Raw genomic sequence first — 17,575 nt, 5'->3', positions numbered from 1 at the left:
AAGAGTCAAGTGGAGCGACAGAAGGCAGAGTTGATGTAGAAGTCAAGATCTACTTCCTCAAGAATTTCAGTTTTTTCTAGAATGTTTCTAAATTTTAGCTTTTTCTAGAATATTTTTGATAATCATATTTATTTTAGGATATCTAGTTTTATTTAGACTAGAAGAGGAATCCAACCAAAATTGTAAAGGGGGACCTCACTAGTATTATAAATAGGGGCTATGTACCTCAGTTTAAGAGGTGTGAAGGATCAATAAAAAAAAAAGAAGACTTAAAGCCCTACTTCCGAGATTCCTTCATCTTCTTCTAGTTTTCTTTTGAGAGATTCGAGTTGAGCGGGTTGAAGAAAATCTTCCTTCTCCCCGATCAGATCAAATAATGTCCATCTTATACCATGTTAGACTACACAAGATTCTTTATTTGCAGCTACTTGTCAATTTTATAAAAATTAAACTTGACAAAAATGTTGTCTGACATTTGATGTGTGCATCATACACCCTGATTCACAATGGTATAACTTAACAATCCTCACTTTTTTATCTTGTACGTGACTTATCTACTTCTACTCGTCCTCAGGTATTTTTTTAATTACAGTGCATTTAATTAACAACCATAATTATCAATCAGCATGTTCTGTGCCATCATATAATGAAGAAAAATTACGGGCTCGTTTGGTTCGCGGGAAGTATTTTCCCTCCTAGGAATATGATTCCTGGGAATCAGATTCCTAGGAAGAGGATACCTAGGAAAGTACTTTTGGCATGTTTGGTTAACCATGGGAAAGTGACAAATTTCCAAAGTGCTTATGTTTGGTTGACCATCCACTTTCCTAGGAAAGTTATGTATAATTCCTATTATGCCCTTAATAAAAATTAGGTCTTTAATGCCTCTTTAATGCTTCTTTAATGCTGAAGGGTCTTTTTGGGAAAAAATAAAAAAGGAGTGATTCCCACCTCATGGGAAAGTAACTTTCCCATGTTTCTCATGGGAAAGACTTTCCCATGAAATGTGGGAATCATATTCCCATGGGAATACAACTTTCCCATCTCTCTCTTTTGAAAACTCCAACCAAACAAGAGGCATTTCATTACTTTCCCGTTGACCACACTTTCCCCCCTCCTTTTCCTGCGAACCAAACGAGCCCTACAAGATAATGTCTTCACTGCTTTCATATTTCTTTTTGCACATCCAACTTTCCGGATGGCGATCGACAATCATCCTTCTGTACTATGTGACAAGCTCCCCGTCTAACTCCCATTACTTGGAACTAATTCCCATTTTAAAAATCTCAAAAATAGAAAAGGTGGATAAAGCAAAGTACCAGATATGACATTTAGACCTTCCTAATACAATGTTGAGCATTCAAAACCAACATGGATCCTGAAAAGTGTATCAACCTTCTAATATTGCATAATAAAAGATAAGGACCAACATAGCAATATCTAAAAAAGTAAACTTCTCTGGCCCTAGATGCAATTAAATTACCAGGTGAACTTTATCCGATTTTGATCCAAGAGATTTACGACGCCCCCCAGATTTAGAGCTATCATCTGATTTTGGAACAACTGTAGAGAAGAGACTTTCAAGTTCGGACACGTCAAACTCTGAAGCACTGTGTTCAGAAGGTTAAATGTAAGAATAAGGCAAATACCAAAAACAACAAATGCAACAATAACAACTCATTTGTAAAACCAATGTCAATTAAAAAAGATTTGGAAGGAAAAATTAGTGAATAGTACATGTAACAAAGTATCAGAAATAGACCAAATCAAACTGCTCTTGAAAAGAAAAGGTTCCAATATGGGAAAGAATATGATTTTGGGTGCCAAGAGTGTCAACAATCAAAAAAAAGGAAAAGATGCCATTGGCATTGGCAACAGGAGCACCAGCATTAAGTAAATAACTTTCATGATACCTAGGAGCATCTTCGTATTTTTGTAATTCTGCCCATAGGCTTCCTTGCACAGCTCTTGTTACCTTCACCCAATGCAATGGCTTCAACAATGATCTACGAGGTGCTGAAGCTGAAAGACCTGAGCCTGCAGGACGTGCAAATCCCCGCCCTCTTCCCCCTACCAGGGAATTTGATGATAACCCTCTACTAGAACCCTGAGAACCAGGGGCACCTGCTGGAGGAGGTGGAGGAGCACCTGGTGCCCTGGGTGGGGCTGGTGGAGTAGGTGTACGTGCTCCAGGAGGAGGAGGAGGAGGGGGTGCACCACCATGTCCTCTAGGGGGAGGGGGTGGTGGTGGTGCTCGTCCTCCAGGGGGAGGGGGTGGTGGTGGTGCTCGTCCTCCAGGGGGAGGTGGTGGTGGTGGGGGTGCTCGTCCTCCAGGGGGAGGGGGTGGTGGTGGCGGTCCACGTGCCCCAGGGGGAGGTGGTGGAGGTGGGGGCGGTGGGGTGGGGGCAGCAGCCCCAGCAACCTTTGTTGTATTTATGGAACGCAAAGGAGGTGGAGGTGGTGGAGGAGGTGAAGCTCCAGCCTTTGAAGGTAGTGGAGGAGGTGGAGGTGGTGGAGGAGGTGAAGCTCCAGCCTTCAAAGGTGGTGGAGGAGGTGGAGGAGGAACAACTGATCCACTAACATACGATTGGAGTGGAGGCGGAGGGGGAGGTGGTGGGCCTTTAATTTGGCCTCCTTGATTTGGCAATGGAGGAGGAGGAGGAGGAGGGGGGGCACATGAAGAATTTCTCATGAATGGAGGGGGTGCAGGCGGGGGTGGCGGGACGGGACCATTGGTGGATGATCCTTGGTACATGGTTGGAGTAGGGAGAGGAGGAGGTGGAGGTGGAGGTGGAGGAGGGCCTCTAGTGGATGCTCCTAGGAGCATTGGTGGAGGGGGAGGGGGAGGGGGAGGGAGAGGTGGAGGTGGGACTTTGGTGGATGCTCCAGGAAGCATGGGTGGAGGAGGAGGCAGAGGTGGCCTTCTAGTGGATGCTCCCGAGGGCATAGGGGGAGGAGGGGGAGGGGGAGGGGGAGTGGGAGGTGGGGCTTTAGTTGATGAACTTGATAGAATAGGTGGAGAAGGGGGAGGGGGTGGAGGTATTGGAGGTGGACCTTTGGTAGATGCACCAGAATGAAAAGGTGGAGGAGGTGGTGGGGGAGGTGGAATATTTGAGGTAGCTGCATTGTGGACAAGAGGAGGGGGTGGAGGGGGTGGAGGGACTGAAAATGTTGCTCTAACCGGTGAAGTTGAAGTTGGAGGGGGGTGCATAAAAGTACATGAGCTCCCAAAGGAGGGAGATACTGATGGTGGAGGAGGGGGAGGGGGAGGGGGAGGGGGAGAGGGAATGGGGGCTTGTGGTATACCTCCAGTCCTCGAAGATGGTGGTGGAGGTGGTGGTGGTGGAGGAGGTGGTGGTGGAGTAAAAGAAGAACTTGCAGAAAAAGAAGTTGATGAAGTACCAAAGGAAAGAGGCGGCAGCGGCGGCGGTGCTGGAGGATCTTGCAGTGGAAAAGATGGTATTAGCAGATGGTGACCAGAAGGTTGGGATAGGCTGGCTGCACGGGAAGAATCAGGAACATCGTGTATTGAAAACAGAACAGGTGGCAGAGCAGAGGGTACTGATGGGACAAAGGAAGTTGCAGTTCTATCCATGGAAGCAGAAGTTGGAGGAGACTCTGTAGTTTCAACTGCTTCATGATCTTTTGAATCTGCAGAAATGGCTAGTGCAGCTGGTGCACTGTTATATCTAGATGGAGGATGAGATGGCATATGAACAGTAGTAGCATCAGAGCCCTTCTTTGGAGAAATCCACCGAGGTACTGTCTTCGGTTTTGTCGGTTTTATGTGATCCAGATGTTCCTGGTTTTTAATCTTTTGTTTGGATGCAACTAAATCAGGTGGTTTTATGATTGCTGGTGATTTCTTTGACATGTGAGGCAAAGATTTTTCAGTGCTCTGTTTTTGCAGGTCATTTCCAGACTTCTGACTGACAACCTTCATTTCTGACCTTTTCTCAATAACACCCTCGTCTGTGTCCCTTTTGCAAACATGGGTTTCTAATTTGAACTTTGTCTCATTTGCTATATCAGGGGTTCCTAAACTGTTATTCTTCTCCGACAGGGCAGATTTCTTCCTGACAATAATATTCTCTGGATTATGTTGGGATTCCCTTTGTTCTACTCTGCTCTTAGCTTCATCTGTTAGAGTCAAGTCATCAGCCCTGCAACTCATATGATCCAAAGCAATTGTCTTTTGAGAAACTATGCTATCCGCATTGTTCTTGATATTGCAGAATCCAGATGTACTCTTCTCTTCAACAGCTAGAGTAACAATATCCTTTACTTCATGCTTGAAGTTGCTGACTTCTACTATATTCTTCTCTTCATATGTAACGGTGTAGTCCAAAGTGATTGATTCTTCCTTGGGAACCCTATCACCAGAACTGGCATTGCTAGTGTCTAATCTAGTCTCAGATTGTTTTGACATCCCTGGAGTTCCCAATCTACCCTCACAATATGGATTTGCCTCATTTTGGATAGCATCGCTGTGTGTATCACTCTTGTGATCATATGTTTCTGAAATAGGCCTCATTTCATCCATCATACTGAGGGTCACTAAGCTGGGACTCGTGTCATTCAGACTAGACTTGTTTCTACTAGTAATATCATCCACACTTGGTATGGTAGCCCTATTTTCCGATCTGCTATTTGCTTCATCTACTGCAGTTGGAGCTTCTAACTTCTGTCTCGAATCATCTGCAGTGGTCCTCATAACAGTAGTGATGCCCTCTGTGTCCTGCTTGCTATTGCTGATCTCCAATATATTTTTCTCTTCACCCACTGAAATATCAACAGCCTTTGTATACTGCGGTATAGCACTGCTTTCAAGCATACTCTTCTCTTCAACTACAATCATGTCGTCCAAAAAAATTGACTTTTCAGTAACAGCTTCCTCATCATATTTGTCATTGCCAGTTTCTAATCTGCCCTCAGCCAGACCAGCCATATTTGGGGTTCCTAGGTCGACTATCCTATCATTTATAGTAGTTAATTTTTCAGTGACTACAGTCTTTAAATCTTCTTCGGTGCTGCTTGTTTCCATCCTTGTCTGTGACCTGCTCCTTGCTTCATCAGAAAAATAATAAATATCTGTTTTGTGATTCCCATCATCAATTGAGCTTTTTATTCTTATTGTATGAGTATCCAGATCTCTTTTTCCATCCTGCCAATCTGCATTGCTAAATATCTCTTCCGCCTCAAAGAACTCCTCTCCTGCCTCTGTGGAAGCACGTTCTGTTTCATCCTCGTCATCAGCCATAAGTTCCGTTGCGGTATCAGATTCAACAGCATCATAGTCTGAAAAGAGTACCTGGTTCAAACATGAACGTCTCTTCAACTCCCATTACTTAAAAATCAGACATTTGCATCTAAGGGAAAGAACAACATACCTCAGCTTTGAAGTCCTTTGGGAACTGGTCCTTGGCATTCCATGCAACATCAATTTCATCACGGTTCAGCATCAGAATATTAGATTGAACAAACGCTGTGTTGAACATGACCCTGAACATCATCTCCTCACGTTCCAGATCCCTATCCAAATGGATGCACTCAAGAACCACATCTCCTTGAACACGGGAACGACAATTGATTTTTATTGGTGTGCTTTCTGCCTGCATTAACAGTTCAAAGCTGAAAATTTATAAATTCAGATAAGGAACACATTTGAGTCCATGGATATAAGCATTACCTGTTTATAATGCCTAAGGTACTTCTTTGTCTTTGGTGTTGCATAAAGAATCTTTGAGCTTCTATTAGTTGGGGTTAAAGGGTCTTGACCGTAGATACGAACTAGTGGCCTGCAACCCCTGTCCCCATCAAAAATAGGAATGACTCTAAGAATTAGACATTCCAAGATGAAGGGCGCATCTCGTGGAGGCCACTCCGACCCACTGCCTCGTCTGGATATGTACTGTAGATATCTCATATGAGAAGGTTGTGGGTTCAAAGGAGACAAAAGATGTAGGAGCTCCTTTGGGGCTTGTTTGTAAACCATTTCAAGAATCTTTTGTTCCCCAGTGTACTGTTTTCTGTAGAGGAGCAAACCTGCAAGCATGAAGGCAAGAACAGGCCATCCGCCTCTTTCACAATGCATCAGCAACACATTATGTTGCCCTTCCAATGACAGCCAGCTCTCACTTGACCTCAAGAAATGATGGACCATCTCCAGAGGTAGCAAAGGACACCCTTCATACTGCCGTGGATAGTCCATGACAGTCATATTATAATCAGACAAGATGTCCGAAACTTGGCTCCTCCTATCTCCTTCTCTAAAGTTGAATACCATGAATGAGGCATCAGGAAAATAGTCCTGCAGTTGGGCAACGATACTACCCATGTAATCCCTGTACTCATCCTCTTCCAAGACTTCGGTCGAGAAGCAGCAGTCGAACACTGCAAGCACAAAGTCATCACAAGATCAAAAGTTCAGCATTGTCGAAGCAGGACAAACTTTATACCTTCTACTGCCAGCAAACTATAGCAATCTTTCTGAAACAGATATAACAAGGGCAAAAACAGTGCTAGGAATACAACAAGACCATCAAAAATTCAAATCATCAACATTACAATTAAACAAGAAGATATAAATGGAACCTAAAATAATTCTGATACCAATACAGAAATACAAAAATTATGCTTCCCCGGCACTATCTTAAGAACCAAACCAAATACTAACTTTGAGCAGCATTAAACTTGTACAGCGCTATTTTCGTGACATATTCATGCGACACGAGCGAAAGACATGAGCTTAACGCATTTAATGTTCCAAAAAGATTCGTAATTCTTCAAAAATCTTCCCTTTTAAAATGCCCGACGATCACAAAGCCTCGCCCGATCACCTCCAGATATTAAAGACCAAATACTTCCAAAATCATTAAATTAACCCCGCAAACCATCGTAAAAGCAGTAAAAACCATCAGAACTCCTCGATCATAAATAAACTGTCCGAATCCCCCACACTTCAAACCTCCCAACTCAATAAACTAGCACAATTCTACTACAAACCGAGATCCAAGCATAAAAAGAGGTCCAAAGAGGGGGCCATTTACCGTAGACTCTCTCGGAGATCTCCAGCAGCCGGTCCGGCGGCTTGCGGTAGAACAGCCTCCTGAACAGCGCCATCCGCTGGCGCTGCCACAGGCGGCCGCCTCCCCCCCGATCCGATCCAACCCGAAATTCTCCTCCAACCCTCCACCAATCCGATCACGATCCAGCAAACAAAAGATCGAATCGCGCCGACGCGAGACCAGTCGAGCAAAGAATCGATCTAACGGCAACAAAAGATCCAGATCCGGTCCCCGATGGAGATCGATCGTCAGGGTTCCGAGCTCGAGGGGAAGAACCCAGAGAGAGAAAGTGGGTCGGTCGGAGAGCTCTATTTCTTCTCGCTTTCGTTCTCCTTTTCTCTTATTTGTACTGCGGGCTGGGGGAAGGGCGGAGCCGACGTGGACTGGAGCCGGACCGGGGATGTCCCTGGAGCCGGGCGTCGCGCACCCACGTCACCATTTCCTTGGACGCGACGCCAGATATACCAACGGACACGTCGGTTCACGTGGTGAATCGGACGGAGGAATTATAGCTCGCATAGGGAATCTTATGCGAGGAATAGGGAAATGGGAGGAAGCGTGGGGCCGATGGGATACGTGGCAGTGGCGGGGTGGAGAGAGAAAGGGGCCGCACGTCGGACAAGCGGAACCCGGAGGAAAAGTAACAAGGGCGGTGACGAGATCGCGTTGGGTTCGGACTTTCCTTTTCTTCGTTTAAATATCATTATTATTACACGGGTCGGCGAGCGCCCGTTTCGCGTCTTGACGGTGGACTGAGGTCTGGTTACCGTTCGTCTGATCACCGGACAGCTAGCTGAGTAATGGGAGCGATCATCAGGGAGAAAATCTCAGTTTTGGAGGTACCGCTGCAGCATGGAAATATCCATGCAAAACAAATCCATATCATCAGGTTAAGTTTGTAGAATTGGATACAGACAGCTAAGGGATACGAGAGGTACATCCATGTAATTTTTATTTAGTTATATGTACTTTGGAAATTAGCTTTATTGAAATATTTGGAGAAGAAGAGAGAAAAAAAATAAAGGGAGAAAAACGTGGATATATTTCTCTGTTGTTTTTTTTTATAGCATTTGGTACAACTCAGAGGTTATATATACTCAGATTCTATACATGGAACATAATATAAGTGATACAGATTATCATGTAATTTCTAAAATCATTCTAATAATATTACGCTAACAAAAAAAAATAGTATAGATTGACATAGAATTACACTAATAAAAAAATATTATTTTAACAAGCTTGATGAAAATACAGTCATGTTCATGTCAATTTTAGGAATTTTATCTAATCCTAATGTACTTGACAGGGGTTATCTCTGCCCAAGTTTACCATATACTTCTATGTATAGATTGTTCACCAAGAATGGCCGTCCGTGTATGGCATGACCAGTAATTGGATGGGGTGAAGAAGGTTGCTAGGATGAGCCTAGCTCAATTGTAATGATCACGCTATACACGAGATAGCCGTGATTGGCGAAGAGGTCTTTTTATTCAACAGCAAACAAGAGAGAACCTAGCTTCAATGGAGCTCGAATCGACTACCTTTCGCTATTGAACTATAGATGGCATGTTTGCCTAGTTGTCTATATATATAAAACAACGATCATAATTAGGTGAGACCCATGTGGCTGCTATTCATGTACTCTATAGGCCCATAACACTCTTATTTATATCTACCATAGTTTTTTTCTGTACTTTTTTTTAAATATCAATGATGCCTTTGTTACAACCCAAAACCTCACCTAAAATGACTAGCCAATGAATAACCGATGTGGGACTAAATATAAATGGGTCCTCACACACTCCCCTCAATTAAGCTCTGGCATCCTTACAGGCTAAGAGTTCAAATCTATTCAAATCTAATCATAAATACCACAATCGGCCCATGGTCGGCCCCAATAAATCCGTGCTGCCCAAGTTATTTGTCGGGTCTGCTCTTATACCATTGTCACAATCTATAACCTCATCCAAAATGGCTAGTCATAAAATATTATTTAGATTTTTTGATCCTATATAAATATCTAAGCTATCTAACGAATAACCGATGTGGAACTAAACACGCACCCGCGTGGATCCTCATAGCCTTGATGGTTACAATCGTCATATAAAAGGGTGTAAGTTTGATAGGTGGATTGGTGCATCTCCCGATTGGTCAAGCTATTTATCTTGGAGAGCTTTTTCAATTTTTCTTTCTAATGAAGAAAAAAAAGCGAAGATATTAATCTATTTCTAGTCCACTAGTATGTACTATGGGGTCAATTCACATATGATTAATATAGATTATTGCACTATGTGTATATAGTTGGTTGCTACATTTGGGCTTTCCTTCACATATTAGGTTTAGAGCCGAGTAGTAGAGAATTTTAACTTCCAAGCCAATTAAATGATGGAGATAGAATGCCTCTTCAACATATCGAGGAACTTGAAAATTTTGTATCATGACCTTAGCATATTGAGTGGATGGAGTTCAATCTAGAAAAGAAAATAGCATACCTTGAAGCTCCTGATGCATGGAATGAGATAGTAAAGGAATAAGGTCTAGATCCATAACCAACATTTCCATACACCAACCTTTCCTTATATTATATCTAATATGCCATGCTAATATCATTGTGTGAAATATAAAAAAAAAAAGGTAAAAAAAGAGAAGGCTAAGGGACAAAGGCTAAACAATCCTTATGCTAACATAATGTATTAACATTGAAGGTTATAATACCCATGATAAGAAGCTAATAACTAATAATGCCTTTAGTGAGCACTATTTATGAGAGGATATACCTTCTGTTCGTTCCTCCATAGTAAAATTACTATTTGATGATTTCTAAGTAATAAATAACATGGTGAGCAAATATAAAATAAATGGTGAGTGCATATTTATGTCATGGTTGAAGTTCCAAAGCACTTCCATTGAAGTGGAAATAATAGACAAGGACAAAATTGTGTACAAAAAATGGCCATAGATAATTAAGTCATGCTTGTTGCAACTAAGCAGCATTCTTGTTATCTTTCCAAAAAGGTATGGTTAACTAAGAAATAGTCAAATAACATTTTTCAGCTCTATGTTTAAGTAGTGAAGTAGTTAATTCTCCTACTTAATCATAGCCATCCTCTAGTTAGCTATCCAACAACTTAAAATAGCCTTAACATAAATGGCCATCATTCCATAGCATTTTGCTATCTAGTTATTTGTTTCTTTCTTTTCTTTTCCAACAATCTATTAGTGTTACATTCCAAAAAACCTAGTGTATTAATTTTTTCATATGCACACTTTTCTATGCATAGGCAATTTTGAGCAAGATGACATAGGTAATCTTGACCACCATTTCCAAAGCATTCTGTTTTTTAGTTATTTATTCTTTTCTTTTTTTTTCCAACAATGTAGTATTCTTACTTTTTTTTTTTTCAAAAAATTAGTGCATGAAATTTTTTCTTCATACCGTCACACTTTTATATGTATAGGTAATTTTGTGCTAGACAGCATAAGTAGTCTACTGCTCAATACGCTAAACCTCTAACTCTCTAGTGAATACCGGCAGCCTCAAGTATCTACTAGTACATCTTAGTTGAATTGAATGATGCAGTATGTTAGTATTCCTACGACCAACCTATTACACCGAAAAGAAATACTAGAACTACATCTAGGACCACTTAAATAGGTCATGTCTTACCTTAATCTCAATCCCAAGAGATTAATCACAAAAGTTCTTGTCAGCCAGGAGCAAATAAAGCCTTGATGTGGAGGTGCCAACCACTCTTTGCAAGCAAAAGGTCCTCTGCTCCATATCTTAGCCTAGTTCTCTAGATCCATTAAATGGCTGCTGGGTATTATAAAGCCAGAGAGTCAAAGACAAAGCAAGAGATGGACCTATCCATCTTAATAACCCTAGCCATGCTCTTTATAACTAAATAAAATGTAGCAGGAGTGCGGTCCATTTCACAATTTCAGGTGGAATATGGAGAAATCCCACCAACCAGTCAACAGTCATCCACCAAAAGAGCCAATTTTTGTCATGATGAGACATTAAAGGAGGATTTTGGACAATCAAAGATGTCGAGAAAGGAATTATTCCATCCAATATAAAGGCTAACTCTATCTCAATTGGGACAGACAATAGGCTCTTACCTCCTCAGTGAAAAGATCATAAAAAATGTACACATGGCAAGTTTTTCAGACTCACTAATGCTGACCTAACAATTTTAATAATTAATTACCTTCTATATATTGCATATCAGATCAATTTGGCAGGAGAACTACTGGTGTGCATGAAACCAGAGCCCTTCTAACATTACTCAGAAAACATTTCCAGTTCTTATCCAAAAAAAGAAAAAGAAAGAAATTCTAGTTGCTTAATGGACACCATGAGGTGACCACAAGATGGCTAGGTGTCACACCTTGGATTCATTGTCTCAACTGCTGGAATTTTGTTGTTAACTGGATTATTCTTGCGTAGCATGATGGTTTCATGTTTTCCTTTGTGAATCTTTTCAGCTTCAAATGAGCCTCCTTGGAGACAAATTCACTGAGAAAAAGTGAACATCATTTGTCCGGAATCAGCTCCTGAGGTGAGAAATGGTATGATAAAATGTTCTGCAAAAGACCAACACAACTTTTGCCACCTTTTTCCATGTTGGAAAAGAGGCACCATGCGCTTGGTGGTCCTAGCTTCTGCCACAAGTACCTCTCTAAACAGGGAAAGTAGTGAGCAAGATTAGGGAAAATAATGTTCATTGTCATATTTCTTGTAGAAAATTTTCTAGTGAGTTGAACTGTTGAGATAGAAGAAAGGTAGGGAAAAAAACACTCTGTATTCATAGGTGGTTATTTATCTTCAGAGTCTTATGAATTGATGTGACCACACACAGTTGGAATGCGAAAGAAGGCAGCTTTGCTCATCATAATGTTGGTATTCGACTTTGAAAAAAAAATCATAATATTAGGATCATACAGGGGCGGCCCAATGTATTTTGGGGCCTAAGGCAAATTTACTAAGAGAGGCCTTTTTAAAAATAATAATAATAATAATAATAAATTTTTAAGAAGAGAAAAATTATAAGAATTGTAACAAAATTAGATGAATTAGAAGCAGGAGATTATAAATTAAAAAAGTATGTTTCTTTAGAAACAAAAAATAGTGAAGGAAATTTTATTGGAATAAAAAAGGGATCAAACTATCCTAGTATAACAGCACCTAGAGCCCATTCAATCAGAAATTCTCCCTTCACTGCTCCAGAAGATTGTTTTCGTTAGTTATAATTCTATGTAAGTTGTGGAGGCCATACATGAGATGATAAGTCAATAGTTGCAAAGCATAAGAATGTTCATGCTGTTTTCCATCAAATTCTCCTACTAACTATTAACAGCTTCTACTAACAAATAACCTATTTGCTCGAGGTGCCAAGGCTGCAAGGCATATCGATCATAAGAAGGATCCCATGAGCTCTCCAAGCTGACCAATTTTATAAAGAGAAAATGATTAAAATTACATGATAGATTACATGATAGATGAATCCAATGGACTTTCGGACTTTCCCATCCTTTGCCTAAAAAACAGAAAGAAATAACATATGGTTTACTGGTTTAGGCATTTCATCAAACATCTTTAAGCCAGAGAGAGACTTACAAGTTACAACTCAAATGCAGTGCAGGCTGCAGCAGCGAGCGCCGAGCGGGTTGACGACCTGATCTGCTGATCACCTGACGTGAAGAAATCAAAAAGATGGGGTCGCAGTGTCGCACCGTCGTCCGTCGCAATCTCACATACGTGAGTCAGGGGACGGCCGGACGGGAGCCTGGAGGGAGGCGAGGAGGTCGCCGGTCGCGGGATGCCAGGGAGGCGGGGACGACGGGGAGGCAGAGCCGCAGAGGAGACGACCTCGCCGGCTCGCTGGTGCGGCGAAGACTTGCAGGCAGTCGGGAGGGAGGCGAGGAGGTCGCGGCCTCGCGGGATGCCGGGGAGGCGGGGCGGGGAGGCGGAGGAGATGACCTCGCCGACGAGGCAGCGAAGAGGATTTTAAAGTTTAAAGGCTTGGGCCGATGTTGCAGAGGATTGAGGAATGAGGAGGAGTGGAGCTGTGGAGGAGGAGGATGAGGATTTTAAAGAAAAAAAATGATGAGCGATGGCCGATGGGATTGGGACGGGAGTCACCGTTCACGGAATGGCGTCGCGGCGAGACACCCTCACTCCCTCAGTAGCTCAGGCCTCAGGCGTCTTGTCGTCGAGGTAGCCGTTGCCTCCTGCCGTCCTGCGGCCCTGTACTGTACACTATAGGCTGTAGCAGTGTAGCTAGGAGTGGCCGAGACTGCCGAGTGGGACTGGGTGTGGGAGCTGGAGCCTGGGACGCTAGGATTAGGAGTCGTGGTCTGCGGCATGACGGCATCTGCCGGTCTGGCGGGGGCCTTCCTTCAAGCCGGGGCCTTGGGCGACCGCCTAGGTCGCCTAAGGCTTGGGCCGCCCCTGATCACATAGAAAATGGACCATCTCTTAGGTGCATCCATGTCTGCATATCAGAAGTGTGGAGATTTTCTAAAATTGGATGGTGGTATTTTAATTATGTTTTCCAAGACAAGGTTGAAAAACAAAATGAGAGATGCATAATAGCTCAATTGCTCAAGCAAGAGCAATAAGTTCTCTCTATTTGTGAAAGTTATTCAACATGCATACTTGTTGTCTTGAGATAATATATAGAGTGATTGCATCTCAAGGATATGGTATGTATTCAAAGGTATTTTCGCATTTGTTCACTGCAGAAGGTTGCACTCCTACTAGCCAGCAAAGCAGTGCTACCACAGGAATATGATAACTCCCAGTTTCAATTGCAACTTCATCTATCTTTTCCATTTAAGTGAGAGATTTTTGTAGTTGGATTCTCTCTTTATGGCTTTACTCTCCTGGAGTTCTTCTTCTTGATTTTGATTGGAAAGCATGGTTGTATCTTTATTAGAGCAAACTGAGGGAAAAAAGGGCCTCTACAATTTAAAGTCCCCATAGATCTCTCTATCATCATATTGGAGTTATGATGCTTCTCTCAGTCATAAACTTAGTTTATGATGGAACTCGGTCACATACTTGAACAAAGCAACAATCCTTCCTTAGTGGCCCTTAATGCCTGTTCACATGCATCACAAGACCATATATTGTTATGTCGAGTTATAATTCATTTTTTTTTTTCATTCTGTTCTTTTAAAAAAAGGGGGACAGTCAAAATCAATTCTCATAAATATCTCTCCTTGAAAGCTTGAGAAAGGGACAAAAGAATGATGAGCTCCAAATTTAAGTGGCCCACTCCTCAAAATTGTGAAGAAAGTGGTTCAAGATCTTCCAAGTATCATCTACCATAGTCTGCTATGGTCCACAGTATTAGCATGGTGATGGAGGACAAAGAATCTGAGTTCGCATTTTCAATCTTGTAGTTGTTGTAGTCGTAAAACCATCTGTAAAAAAGATCATAATAGAACCAATCATGAAAAAGGAAGCATACCTGGATCCATGAGTAATCTGATGAATGATCAAGCTTCGTTTGTTTCTCCCTCTTGGCCCCTGTTCAAACACCCGGAGATGGAGTCCGTTTTTTTGTATTCGCCTTCTAGGCAGAGGATGAGACCCCTTCGAATATCCTACCATCAAGGATATTATGCTTCCACTTCTCAAGGAGACAGTTACGGTAATCCTCGTAACTGACCACGATGTGGTCATGTGGGTCAAAACCCAACATTCTCCCACTTGGCCCATATGACCATACTTTGGTTAGAATGATATAAACATTAGACGCGCATCATTCTAATCCACAGTTAGTTGGGTCATCATAATACCATAATTAAACAACTTACTAGTGCGAGTCAAGGCGGTTCCACATCAACATAATGACATAGTTCCTTCCAAGTACTACAACACTAGCAAATTATTTAACCACAGTCCATAAATGAGAAGTATCTTTAATGGTCAAATATTATGTCTTTGTCAGAGACAATTCCTGTAATCATACATTCAAACCCATACATGTACATATATTTGAAGAACAGGAAAATCAGAAACATAATCAATTATATCTAAGTGTCAAAGAAATAAACATAATACAATCCTCAATTAATATCATGGATTACAACTAAAACCCATTCTTTCAACATGCTCTTTAAAAGTCTTCGGTTGTAAACCTTTTGTCAAAGGATCAGCAATCATGAGCTCTGTCCTCATATTTTCTATAGACACATTTTGTTTCTGAACTTCCTCCTTGACAACAAAATATTTAAGCTCAATGTGCTTGGCACCATTAGAATATTTGTCGTTTCTGGAGAAATAGACGGCTGCAGTATTGTCACAAAAGATTCTCAGCGGCCTGGCAATAGAGTCGACAATCCCAAGTCCCGAGATGAAGTTACGCAGCCACAAACTATGAACCGTGACCTCAAAGCATGCCACAAATTCTGCTTCCATGGTGGACGAAGCAGTGCTTGTCTGTTTGGCACTTTTCCATGAGATTGCTCCTCCAGCTAATAGGAACAAAAAACCAAACATTGACTTTCTACTATCCACACATCCAGCAAAGTCTGAATCCGAATAGCCAATCACCTCAAGGCTATTTGACTTTCTATATATAAGCATGTAATTCTTTGTTCCTTGCAAGTATCTCATCACCTTCTTTGCAGCTTTCCAGTGATCCATCCCTGAATTACTTTGGTATCTTCCTAGCATTCCAACCGCAAAACTGATGTCCGGTCTGGTACAAGTCTGAGCGTACATCAAGCTACCAACTGCAGAAGCATAAGGTATATTTTCCATCTGCTTACATTCCAATTCATTCTGTGGGCATTGCATGAGACTAAATTTATCTCCTTTCTGAATTGGAACAACACTGGCTGAATAGTTCTCCATACCAAATCTCTCTAGAACTCTGTCTATATATGCATTTTGAGACAACCCTAACAATCCACGTGATCGATCACGAAATATTTCAATGCCTATCACGTAGGTTGCCTCATTCATATCTTTCATTTCAAAGTTTCTTGAGAGAAAAACCTTAATTTCATACAATAAGCCAAGATCACTACTGGCAAGCAATATGTCATCAACATATAGGACCAAAAAGATAAACTTGCTCCCACTGACCTTCAAGTATATACACCGATCAACAGTATTTTCCTTAAAACCGAAGGAAGTGATGGTATCATTGAACTTGCGATACCATTGTCGAGAAGCTTGTTTAAGACCATATATTGACTTCTTTAATTTGCAAACTATGTGTTCTTTTTTCTTTAATGGGAAACTTTCGGGCTGGTCCATATAGACTTCTTCATCTAAACTCCCATTCAGAAAAGCAGTTTTTACATCCATTTGGTGCAACTCTAAATCATAATGTGCAACCAAAGCCATAATGATTCTAAATGAGTCCTTTTTAGATACAGGAGAAAAGGTCTCTTTATAATCAATGCCTCCTTTCTGAGTGAAACCTTTGGCCACCAGTCTGGCTTTATGTCGTTCAACATTACCCTTTGAGTCGAGCTTGGTCTTAAAGACCCACTTACACCCAACTGTCTTACAACCTTCGGGCAAATCAACAACATCCCAGACTTCATTCTGATCCATTGATTTCAACTCATCTTTCATGGCATCAATCCATTTAATAGAATCAATACTTTCAATGGCTTGTTTAAAATAAACCGGATCTTTTCTTGTCCCTATATCAAAATCAAATTCTTGTAGATAAATCATATAATCATTTGGAATGGCAGATCTTCTTTCTCTTTGAGATCTCCTTAATGTCATCCCTTGTGGTTCTTCTACAACTTGTTTAGTGGTGATAACTTCATTATGGAGTGTTTGATTATTAATTTGTTGTTCATTGTTATTAAACTGTGTGACAACTGTAGGAACAACAATTTTCTAGGGAAGTCATGGGTAAAGGGACTTGCACCCTAACTTCTTGAATTTTCATATTTTGTGGTTTATCACTCCCACTGGTTTCACCATTCTCAATGAATTTGACATTACCGGTCTCTATAATTCTCGTACTATGGTTAGGACAGTAAATCCTATACCCTTTGGATTTTTCGGGATAACCTATAAAGTATCCACTAATCGTTCTAAAATCCAACATGTGGATTATAAATTCTGGCCTCCGCCGGACAACCCCAAACATGCAGGTGTCTTAAACTCGGTTTCCTTCCTGTCCATAACTCAAAAGGAGTTTTTGGAACTGCCTTACTAGGAACCCGGTTTAATATGTATATAGCGGTCTTAAGGGCTTCCATCCACAACGATATAGGTAACGGAAAATTACTTAACATACTCCTAACCATATCCATAAGTGTACGATTACGCCTTTCAGCTACTCAATTCTGCTGTGGCGTTCCCGGCATAGTGTATTGAGCACGTATCCATGCTTTTCTAAGAGTTTAGCAAATGGGCCAGGGTGCTGTCCTGTTTCATCATACCTACCATAATATTCACCACCTCTATCAGACCTGACAATTTTCACCTTTCTATCTAATTGTCTTTCAACCTCAGTAAT

At 41.4% G+C, this 17,575-nt stretch overlaps 1 protein-coding gene and 1 long non-coding RNA gene across 10 annotated transcripts in view; both read right to left on the bottom strand.

Moving 5' to 3' along the window:
• The window catches only part of LOC103705323 (formin-like protein 5), a 29,938-nt gene extending 22,442 nt beyond the window's left edge, over positions 1-7,496 (bottom strand). For 8 of the 9 annotated variants that reach the window (XM_088701019.2, XM_039127510.3, XM_088701020.2 and 5 more), the window contains exons 1-5: positions 7,050-7,496; positions 5,690-6,393; positions 5,391-5,612; positions 1,914-5,311; positions 1,484-1,610 (exon numbers count right to left, since the gene is read on the bottom strand). In XM_088701019.2, coding sequence (XP_088557145.2) covers positions 1,484-1,610; positions 1,914-5,311; positions 5,391-5,612; positions 5,690-6,393; positions 7,050-7,122 — 4,524 coding nt within the window. In that variant the 5' untranslated portion in view covers positions 7,123-7,496. Of the gene's footprint in view, positions 1-1,483; positions 1,611-1,913; positions 5,312-5,390; positions 5,632-5,689; positions 6,394-7,049 lie in introns of all 9 variants that reach the window. The other variant, XM_088701026.2, reaches the window with a different exon arrangement.
• Positions 7,497-12,503: 5,007 nt separating this feature from the next.
• LOC149753108 (uncharacterized) lies at positions 12,504-13,525 on the bottom strand. The gene is made up of 2 exons (XR_016395865.1): positions 13,216-13,525; positions 12,504-13,139 (listed from the first exon to the last, which is right to left on the bottom strand). It is a non-coding gene; the product is annotated as an uncharacterized LOC149753108 (long non-coding RNA).
• Positions 13,526-17,575: the final 4,050 nt, after the last annotated feature.

The sequence above is a fragment of the Phoenix dactylifera genome, chromosome 7 (genome assembly GCF_051530095.1).
Source record: "Phoenix dactylifera cultivar Ajwa chromosome 7, Ajwa_hap1_PhDact_Kaust_v1.1, whole genome shotgun sequence".
Taxonomy (NCBI): domain Eukaryota; kingdom Viridiplantae; phylum Streptophyta; class Magnoliopsida; order Arecales; family Arecaceae; genus Phoenix; species Phoenix dactylifera.
This window is presented reverse-complemented; position numbering and strand designations above follow the sequence as displayed.